Source organism: Microtus oregoni, unplaced genomic scaffold (assembly GCF_018167655.1).
Source record: "Microtus oregoni isolate MIOR12 unplaced genomic scaffold, Mior012 000032F_ref0000030, whole genome shotgun sequence".
NCBI classification, from domain to species: Eukaryota; Metazoa; Chordata; class Mammalia; order Rodentia; family Cricetidae; genus Microtus; species Microtus oregoni.
Window position 1 is genome coordinate 27567781 of NW_024543091.1, and position 11253 is coordinate 27579033.

An 11253-nucleotide genomic window follows, 5' to 3' on the forward strand; every position below is an offset into this window, starting at 1 on the left:
GACTGGTGACTAGGAGGGACAGTGAGCCTCTGACCACATGTGAAGAAGCTAGGCCATCAGCCTGCTCAGCACAACAGCCTAGGATGCTTGCCTGCCTCTCCTCACTTCCAGTAAGAGACTGCACGGTTGCTGGGGTTGGGCAGGGTAGTGCACTTCTCTCCAGGTCGGAAAGGGCAGTTGAGTTCAGACGTTGGAGACCAGGTGGTGCCTCACTCCTGGCCAGATCTCCCCACCCTCCAGTCACTCTCACCTGCTATTCCTCCACCCCAAAGACGCACCAATCACAAGCCTGTTTTCTAAACCTGCCCTCGAAAGAGATGGGAAGACCAAGGTCCCTCCAGTCCCTAGTGGCAGCCACACCCAGAATTCCAGAGCCACACTTAGTGGTTCCCAAGGCGGCGCCTGCAGCGACACTGATCGCGTCAGCGTGGCGCGGCCCAGCCCTCTGCCAGCCGGAGAGTCGAGCTGGTGGGTCGGCCTAAAGGTAGCACATAGCGCAGATCGGGAGACCTGACGTGAGGGCAGGAGCAGCGCCCCCACCAACCGGCTTCCTTGGATGCTGAGCGCGCAACCCATCGGTGCCCGGCTCCTGGAGCTGTGCCCAGCACCAGAGCTGGCAGCTGGCCGCGACTATGCACGCCCCTGGCGGGGCTGGAGTCCACGCCCTGCCGCAGGCTCTCGCCAACGTGGCTCCCCAGGCAGATTCCTGACCAATGATCCAGTCTTGAGCCGTTTGCTGGGTCCTGGGGCCTCTTCCCCAGGGAGCAGCACCGCAGGCTGTGTAATTGATAAAAACCCCTAGGAAGTGCCAGCTCTGGCCACTTTTATTCAACACATGGGAGTTGTAGACATTGTAAAAAGGTGAGAAAAAAATAAAGATTTATGTATTTAAAAGAAACCATTGTTGCCCGGCGGTGATGGTGCGCGCCTTTAAACCCAGCACTCTTGAGTTCGAGGTCAGGCTACAGAACCGAGCTCCAGGAGGGCCAGGGTTACAGAGAAACCCTGTCTCGAAAAACCAAAAAAGAAAATAAAGAAACCATTGTTATTTGACGCTATAAACTTAAATTGGTGAGATGGACCAGTCAGTAGAACACTTGTCATGCAAGAATGAGGACTTGAATTTAATCCCTAGAGAGAGGAGATGAAGAGCAATTGAAGCAGTCACTTGATCTCTGATGGGGGGGGAGGGGAGAGAGAGAGAGAGAGAGAGAGAGAGAGAGAGAGACTATAGACTATTACACTTTGATCACACATAATTACTTAACAAACCATAAGAAAGTGGATGGAGGGAGGGTTTTTCTGTTGGGCATTGGGCTAGCAGATGGACTCACAGCTAATACAATAGGAGAAGCCCCTAGTCCACTGGGGATGCCTTGTGCTTACTAAGTAAGGATCTACCATCCCACCCAACTACATCCCCAGCCCTAAGAGTTCATTACTATTCTAATTGTTACAAAATCAACACAAAAATCTGTAGTTTATCTGGGTGTGGTGGCCCATGCCTGGAATCACAGCATTCACGAGGTGGAGGCAGGAGGATAATGAGTTGGAAGTCAGCCTAGGTTCCATAAGGGGAGGGTGGGGGGAGAGGTAAATCTTGGTAAGTTGACTCTAAACGTCCTTACGTTATATTTGATCTACAAGACTATATGCACGAGAACAGAAATTTTTTAAAAAGAAAATGTGAGCCGGGCGGTGGTGGCGCACGCCTTTAATCCCAGCACTTGGGAGGCAGAGGCAGGCGGATCTCTGTGAGTTGGAGACCAGCCTGGTCTACAAGAGCTAGTTCCAGGACAGGCTCCAAAACCACAGAGAAACCCTGTCTCGAAAAACCAAAAAAAAGAAAAAGAAAAAAAGAAAATGTGGAGGTTTCAGCCAACCAAATGTTAGAACAAATTACAAAGATACTATTGGCTTTCAAAAGATTAATAGATCAATGGGACAAAAAGAGTTCAGCAAATGATCTCTGGATATGATAAAACTGAGTATAAAATGAAAATATTCCGAGAAAGAGAAAATGAGTTTGTCTAATAAACGAGACGCGACAGCTCTGTCTCACCACTCACAAAAATACAGTCCAGGCACGGTAAACATCTACATATCTCTAACTTTGATTTTACCTGAGACAGGGCCTTCAACTCAAGGCAATCCTCCTGCCTCAGGCTCCTGAATGCTGGGATTACAGGCACACATCAGCAGGCCCAGCTAACCAACTATAAATCTAACTCTACAAAGATCTAGTATAAAACAGAAACAATTTATTTTTAATATCAGAAGTTTCCCAAGTAAGGTATAAAAATCCAGAAAACTAAGCTTTAACTGTATAAGAAAAGGTTAGAGAGATGGCTCAGTGGTTAAACTCACTGGCTGCTGTGTCAGAGGACCCAGGTTCAATTCCCAGCACCCACATGGTGGCTCACAGCTGTATGGAACAGTACCCCAAGGGAGCCTACGCCCCTGGTCTCCTTGAGCTCTTATTCTCACACATACATACCCCACCTGCAGACACACATACACCTAAGTATAGATTTTAAAATAATAACGCTTTTAATTGCCTAAGAAATTTTAAGCTTTTACATATTAAAATTTAATTTTTACTTATTTATCTTGGTTCTTTTGAACCAGGTATTTCTCTGTGTAGCTTTGGCTGTCCTGGAATTCTCTCTGTTGACCAGGCAGGCCTCAAACTCAGAGATCCACCTGCCACTGTCTCCTGAGTGATGGGATTAAAAGTGTGCACCACCACCACCTGGCTCAAAATTTAAATTTTGATGAGCAGATAAAAGCTGGGGGTAAGTGAAATGCTGCCCGCCCATCACCTCAGTATGTTGAGACTGAAGCAGACAACTGAACAACATAGTGGGGACTGTTTTTAAACATTTGTACAAATTATTGATTTCTTTACAATGAATACACCCAAATCATTACGGAGACAGTAAGTAACCTGACAGAAAAAAAAAAATGAACAAAACCACTGTAGAGGTACACACCTGTAATCCCACAGCCAAGGAGGCTGAGCCGAAAGTGTGGAGCATTCTAAACTATCCTGGGATACAGGAGTTTAAGGCTGCTGGGCGGTGGTGGCGCACACCTTTAATTCCAGCACTCAGGAGACAGTGGCAGGCAGATCTTGTGAGTTCGAGGCCAGCCTGGTCTACAAGAGCTAGTTCCAGGACAGGCTCTAAAGCTACAGAGAAACCCTATCTTGAAAAACAAAACAAAACAAAACAACCAGGGTTGGTAAACCATACAAGCCTGACAACCTGAGTTCAATCTTTGGAACAAACAAAGGAGATGCTCCTGAGGATTGTCATCTGATCTCTGCATGCATGCTGTGGCACCTGCACGCGCACACACACACACACACACACACACACACACACACACAAATACCAATAATACATAACACTCTAAAAAATACAATATAAATAAAACTGATCTACAAATATTTTTAAAAATAAAAGTTTACGTTTAAGAATTAACTTTAGGCCAAAGAGACGGCTGAGCAGTTAAGGGTTGCAGCCTGTTCTCAGCACCGGTTTGCTCACTCACACCTGTAACTGCAGCTCACGGGGGAGCCAAAGTCTCTAACCTTGGAAAGCACCCACACACAAGGCCACATTCTCCCGCACAGACACACAATTTCTTTGTTTGTTTGAGACAGGGTTTGTGTTGCTTTGGAGCCTGTCCAGGAACTCGCTCTGTACCCCAGCCTGGCCTTGAACTCATAGAGATCCACCTGCTTCTTCCTCCTGAGTGCTGGGATTAAAGGCATGCACCACCACCGCCTGGCTACACGCAATTATTAAAAAATGAACTTTGGCTGGGTGTGGTGGCACACGTCTTTAATTCCAGCACTTGGGAGCAGAGGCAGGTGGATCTGTGTTCAAAGCCAGACTGGTCTACAGTGAGTTCCAGGACAGCCAGGAGTGTATAAAGAGACACTGTTTCAAAATACACACATACATACATGAATTTTATCTGTCCTGGTGTGTGTGTGTGTGTTTGTTCTGTTCTGTTCTGTTTTTTTGTTTGTTTGTTTGTTTGCTTTGTACAAGCTAGAGAGCAAGAGTTATCTGAGAGAGGGAATTACAATTAAGAAAATGCCTCCGTAAGACTGGGTAATGGGCAAGCCTGTGGAACATTTTCTTGATTAGTGACTGAGGCAGGAGGGCCCAGGCCCTTTTAGGTAGGGCGGCCACTGGGCAGGTGGTCCTGGGCTCTATAAGAAAGCAGGCTGAGTAGGCCCTGAGGAGCAAGCCAGTAAGAAATGTTCCTCCATAGTTTCTGCTTCAGCTCCTGGCTCCAGGTTCCCATCTTGAGCTCCTGCCCTGACTTCCCTCGGTGATGGAGAGCAACCTGAGAGCTGTGAGCCGAAACAAACCCTTTTCTCGCCGCATTGTTTTGGCTCCTGGTGTTTCATCACAGCAATAGAAACCCTAACTAAGGTGCCCAAGGATGTGTCTCAACGGTAGCGTGTTTGTCTAGCTTGTGCAATGCTAGGTTTATCCTTACTCCAAAGCTTAAAGTGGAACGGACTTCACACCTTAAAAAGGAATACAGAGGAAGCACTTAGAGCGGGTGCTGAATCATCGGAGATTCTCCGAGCTGGAGGCCCTTAAAGAAGATGCCTCTGGGTGAGCACGTACTCTGTACAAGCTGCCTGACTGCACAGCCTGAGGGTCGCCGACGACGTCACAGATGAATGTCTTGTGGACAGACTGGAGAGCTCACAGGTGAAATTTATAGACTAGGACCTCAGACCCAGATCTTTCTGAAACATGGACTATTTGTATTGTATCACATTGACTACCTACCTAGAAATGACGTAAAAGACCAAAAGAAAAAAGAAAAAAAGCAACACAAATCACCCTTTTCAATGTTATCCATATTCAAGAAATTAGGGTCAAGAAAAAAAGATTCAGAGCTGAGAAGACGGCTCAGTGGTGTCTCTAGAAGAGAAACCAGTGCTCTTAACTGGAGCGCTATCTCCAGCTCCTGAAAATTAGTAAATACAAAGAAAGCGCCACGCATTTACTCTGCCTGCCTAGTACTAGCTATCCTCAGAGTAGGGACCTTTGAACAAAAAGAGTTCACTTGCTAAATGAAGAAAAGACTTGCGGAATTAGATTTATATTCCTTTTGCCTCTAATGAAACAGGTCTAGGTGACATAATGATTGGGGGCCACTTACATGGCCCTAAGGGACAGAACAAGACATGGTATGTTTCTTGGAAGGTAAAATACCCTTCCTACTTGGCCAAGAATGTAAATTCAACTCCCAATTTATATGACATTCAGGAGTCTGAGGAATATATGTGTTTAAAATTTAATTTATGTGCATGGGTATTTTGCTTGCATGTATATTTGTCTTTCTGCACTCCTTGCAAGTCTGATACCTGTAGAAACTGGAAGAGAACATCAAACCTTCTGTAACTGGCATTAAGAGATGGCTGTGACCACCACTTGGGTGCTGGGAACAAGCCTGAGTCCTTTGGAAAAAGAGACGGTGCTCTTAACTGCTGCGCCCATTCCTCAGCTCCAACCTTTTAACCACCAACAACTGGGAGTTAGGCATTGTGGCTCATTCCTGGAATCTTAATATTTTGGGGGCCAAGAGAAGAGGAAACCCATGAAATCTATTTCAGGGCAGTCTGTGCTACAGAGATACATACCATCTCCCTCCTTCCCTCCCTTCCCTATCTCTCTCTCTCTCTCTCTCTCTCTCTCTCTCTCTCTCACACACACACACACACACACACACACACACACACACATGCTTAAAAAAATTTAAAGTTAAACACAGAAAGATTTTTCAATTTGTTTGCTAACAAGGAAGCCTTATAATTCTGAATGTTACTGACTTACCATAAGATTAAATTTCTGAATAGCCCTTCAAGGTTCAAAAGTTATTTTTGGAGCTTGGGACATTGTGTATGAGCCCCTGCGTTAGATTCTCCAGCACCACCAAAGAAAAACAAAAAGGCTCCAGTCACGATAATGGGGTAAATAACGCTTTGTGTGACCTGAGAGATTATTGGCAAGCCTGGAGTCATTTGCTTAATTCGAACACAAGTTGAAAAGAGAAAGGAACAGTTTTATGACCAGAGACAGTTGACAGAGACAAACACCAGTCAGGGGAAAAAGAGCTGATGAAATAAAATACCGGAAGAACTGACAACTATTTAGTAAGTCTTTGATATGCTATTTCAACACATGAAGAAGGAAAGCAATCCATGTGAGAGAGACTTAAACAAATTCTTTAAGTGCTTTTTATTTCCACTGGAAGAAAAAAGAAAGAAAAGAAAAGAAAAGAAAAAGCATTCTGAGCTGGTTTTAGTGGTGTAAGCCTGTAATCTCAGCTACTCAGAGGCTGAAGCAGAAGGGTTGAAAGTTTGAGGACAGTTTGGACAATTTATGAAAACTAGCAAAATTTTTTTTTGAAGGGCTGGGAAGCCGGAAGTGAGGTCCAAGTCTGTAATCTCAGCACTTTGGAGTGGAGGATCAAGAGTTCAAGGTCAGGCTGGTGAGACTGTGCAGAGGGCAAAGATACTTACTTGTCTGGCAGCCTGACGACCTGGGTTCAAACCCTAGAATTTGTGGTGGAAAGGACAGAACAACTCCCAAAAAGCTTTCCTTTGCCAGGTGTGGAGGTGCAAGCCTTTAATCCGGACACTTAGGAGGTAGAGGAAGGTGGACTCTGTGAGTTTCAGGCTAGTTAAGGCTACACAATGAGACCCTGACCCCAAAACAAATAAAAAAACCAAAACCAAAGTTGCCCTTTGCCTTCCACACCTGTGCACGGCACTCACAAGCCTGAGACTAATATATATAAAATAAAGAGTCCAAGGTCATTTTCAGCTACAGATCAAGTATGAGACTAGCCCAAGTGACACAAGAACCTTCCAAAAAAATCAATAATAAATAATATATTTTTAAAATTGAGAGAGTTGGGGATGTAGCTTAGTGGTAGAGCACTTGCCTAGCCCTGGAGCCAATCCCTAGTACTTCAAGATAGAAAGGTAGGTAGGTAGGTAGGGGAGTACGTAGGTAGGTAGGTAGGTATGTAGGTAGGGGAGTAGGTAGGTAGGTAGGTAGGGGAGTACGTAGGTAGGTGAGTAGGTAGGTAGGTAGGGGAATAGGTAGGTAGATAGGGGAGTATATAGGTAGGTAGGTGAGTAGGTAGGTAGGTAGGTAGGGGAATAGGTAGGTAGATAGGGGAGTATGTAGGTAGGTAGGTGAGTAGGTAGGTAGGTAGGGGAATAGGTAGGTAGATAGGGGAGTATGTAGGTAGGTAGGTGAGTAGGTAGGTAGGTAGATAAATAACCTAATGTAATTTTAGGCATCATTGAGGAAATAGTCACTTAGAACAAAGATTTAAAACAGTGCTTCTCAATCTTCCTTATGCTGCATGCGACCCTTCAATACATTTCCTCATGTTTTGGTGACCCCCCCAGCCATAAAATTATTTTGCTGCTACTTCCATAACTGTAATTTTGTTACTGTTATGAATTATAATGTAAATATCTGATATACGACACTCCCCCTCTCCCCAAAAAAGAGCTGGGTCATGACCCACGGGTTGAGAGACACTGATTTAAAGATTGATTCAATTAGTTATTCAAACTACCTCTAAATTCTCAACAAGCATTTCTCAACTAACAAAAATAAGCAGATGTGGGAAGAAAAGGGAGGGAAAACAGTTTATCCCTTTGAAGCTTATATGCTTAAGAATAACGCATGCTCTGGGCTGTCGTGGCGCATGTCTTTAATCCCAGCACTCAGGAGGCAGAGGCAGGCAGATCTCTGTGAGTTTGAGGCCCGCCTGGTGTACAGAGTGAGTTCCAGGACAGCTAGGGCTACAGAGAGAATGACTATTTAAAAAACAAAAACAAACAACAACAAAACAAGCACACTGCCACAGCAGACAGGCACATCTGGGGGAAGCTGAGTTCTTAATCACACAGGAAGCTCATCCGTGTCCATGTTCTGTGAGTACCTGGACACCTTCAAAGATGTCCTGCTCTATCACCGTCCGCCCACCCCCTCGAGACGGTCTCTCACTGAACCTGGAGGTAGGCGGCCAGTCAGCAAGCCCCAAGGACCTCTCTCTTCCTTCTCTATGCTAGGGTTGCAGGTGCAGGTGGCCGCACCCAGCTGGCGCTCAGGTCCTCGCGCGTAAGCAACAGTGCTATCTACCGAGCCGCCTCCCGTCTTCAGGAAGCTCGTTCTTCGGGCTATCTGCCTTCATCCCCTTCCTCCCCTGCATTAGCAAACAGGTAGGAGAATCATAGCTTACAGGTTAGAGAGAATGGGCGACGAGAGACCGCTGCCTTCCAGCCCATGCGCAGAGGTTCAGAGGCCAAGCCTGACCTCTGTCAAGCTTGTAACTGCATCAAAGATGGCTACAGAATGAGGGGGAACTTGTCTTCTCTTCTCTGAGAAGGACAACACATTATTTTTCTGGTCTCCAGACATCGAAGAGGAACACTACACTCTTCTTGGCTCGATGGGTTTTCAAGACATATCATAGGTAAATATGAAGAGAAATGAGACACCTTCAGAAATGGAGGAGCAAACGTGTTAGCAGACACCGACTGTGTGGAGGAGTATTTAGGAAGTCACGTCTCTCCTTACTCTATGCTAAAGCAGGCCCTGAGAAGGAAGTGATTTGTCCCAAATCACAGCAAAATGGTAACAGCATTTGAATGACTCTCTGACTCGGAAGCTCTTCATGCCAGCCAGTCTTATAAATAGGGAACACGTCTCTGTCCACAGCAAAAGCAACAGCTTAGGCAGCTTAAGGGCTGGATGGAGTCACCTTGACAGGCACTAGCAGATCGTGGAAGAGCTAGCTCCCTGGAGGCCAGCAGGCATAAACCATCTGGAACACTGTCCTCACCCTCAGTGGGTCACCAGAACACCCCCAGTGAGTGAATTAGCATACAGGTGTTTCTAGTCCCAAACAAAGCTTTGAAACCCACCTGAGCTCAGAAATTTGAAAGCGCACCAACAGGAAGGCCTGGATGGGGCCCAGGCTGACCTCTCCGGGCTATTTAGCAAATCCTTGCCCTCTGAGAAGTTGAGAAAAACTTTCATTTGGCACCAGTGAACACCTCCTCAGCAGACATCAGCCAGTTTTGCCCTCTGGACCTGCTCATTTGCCCCAAGGAACCCACTGAGGGCACTTTTAATGACTTCCCAACTCTAACCTCTATTCTAAGAGTGTCTCCACTGTGCTGGACTCCAAGTGGCCTTATAAGAAGACTGTGGAAGCCGGGCGATGGTGGCGCACGCCTTTAATCCCAGCACTCGGGAGGCAGAGGCAGGCGGATCTCTGTGAGTTCGAGACCAGCCTGGTCTACAGAGCTAGTTCCAGGACAGGCTCCAAAGCCACAGAGAAACCCTGTCTCGAAAAACCAAAAAAAAAAAAAAAAAAAAAAAAAAAAAAAAAAAAAAAAAAAAAAAGAAGACTGTGGAGCAGTCTACAGGTTTGGAGAACCTTCAGTACTTTGCCTTTACTGCATTAGGAGTGGATTTCGGAGCTAAGAGGTGAGAGGTGGACACCCAGCCTTTCAGCTCTCCAAGGAGGGGCACCTTTGCATAGCCTTGTAAATTGAGAGAGGAGACAAGCACAGAGACAAAGGCAGATAACAGCTAGCTGGACACCCCACCTCCTCAAGCCCTTAGGGGGCCGAGCCGCTAAATCCACACCCGCTATGTATCCAGAGTTGATGTAGGCACAGGATCACATTTGCCCTAACTAGATCCATCCTGGCCTGCAGGGATGTCCAGCTGTGCAGGGTGGGACTGGGTAGGAGTAGGAATTTACAGTCTCACCCATAAACTGTGTCTTCCCCCAAATAATCTCATCCACAGTACCCGAAGACTTCAAGAATTAAATCCCCTCACTCCCCAGGTCTGGTCCTGAATTCATTATGTGGTCCAGGTAAGAGATTCCCAGAGGTTAGCAAGCATAAACCATCTTGGATACTGTGCTGGGATTGTAGGTGAGCATCACCGATGCCTGGTTTATAAGGTGCTGAGGATCAAACCCAGGGCCTTGTGAATGCTAGGTAAACATTACACTCCCAGCTCCCATTCTTGATGCCACCTGCCATCCCACCTCGTGTCTTCCCTGCCCCCTTGCTCTCCTCCAGTTACAAGAACTTTCCTTTCCTCCCAGGTCGACTTTGGACCAGCTCTCCGGGCTTGGAGACCGGCCCCAGCCCGCCCGGGCCTGGCGAACGGGGTGCGGCCGAGTCGTGCTGGGACAGCTCCACGCTGCCTCCGGGGCAGCCGCGTGCGCTACTAGAACAGATCCCGCTGGGAAAGGAGAGGAGCTGATTTTGCAGGGGCCCGCAGGATAGCGACAGCCTGGGAATGGAGGCAACCGGGGCTGGGGGGTCGTTATGGTGAGAATTGAATGAAAACACAAATGAATGGACCGCGAAGGTGGCAGACAAGTGGTGAGCCCAGGAGCGTGCCTACCTCGGCGAAGCCATCAAGACCGACCCTCGGACACCTCGCAAGGAGGCGGTACAGGGTCCCAACAGCGCAACTTGACCCGAGCGGGAATTCCCGCGGCCGGGAAATGCCCGGCCCACGGGCAGAAGACGCCCAGGCGCTGCATCCCAGAGCCGCCCTGCCCATCGCCGCAGCCCAGAATAATCCAGAGCCCAAGGACGCCGCCCTTACCTGTCCGCCTCGACAGGCTCACTACGGCTCAGGGCGGTCATCGCAGCGCCTTCTCCTGGAGCCCAAGGCGGCGAGCCAGACCCTGTGCCCTCCGGGCTCCGCCCACCAAGGGGGAAGGCCCACCCCCTGCCGTCCATTGGTCGCTTGCTCGGGATGAGCTCAGTTAATTGGTGGAGTCTTCCCCGCTCCCAGACCGCCCTCGTGGGTCGCAGCGGCACAGGTCTTCGTTGGGTCTCTCAAATTGCGAGGTCCCAGAAGACAGGCTGGGTCTGCAACTATGATAGGCCTTCACATCGCGTGTTTTGCTTCATCAGAGCCCGTAAGTTTGCTCTATTCTAGTTCCGCCCTGTCCTTCTGTTCCCGGAGTTTTTGGCGCTTCAACTTAATTTCACTGGCCCCACAGGACCACTTGGCTCTTGTGAGTGGCCCGGAGCAAGGCAAGGTCCTACCTTGTCCCTTATTCTAGAGAGGCTGTGTTTAACTGCTGTGGGCAGGGAGTCATCCTACACACCCTCAAGTGGCCTCTAAGGCAGTGGTTGGCGCCAGCACATAA

General features: G+C 47.7%; 1 protein-coding gene across 3 annotated transcripts in view; it reads right to left on the reverse strand.

Moving 5' to 3' along the window:
• Gramd2a (GRAM domain containing 2A) overlaps positions 1-10759 on the reverse strand; it is a 37605-nt gene extending 26846 nt beyond the window's left edge. For all 3 annotated transcript variants that reach the window (XM_041679678.1, XM_041679679.1, XM_041679680.1), the window contains exon 1: positions 10701-10759. In XM_041679678.1, coding sequence (XP_041535612.1) covers positions 10701-10741 — 41 coding nt within the window. In that variant the 5' untranslated portion in view covers positions 10742-10759. The remainder of the gene's footprint in view (positions 1-10700) is intronic.
• Between the last annotated feature and the right edge of the window lie 494 nt (positions 10760-11253).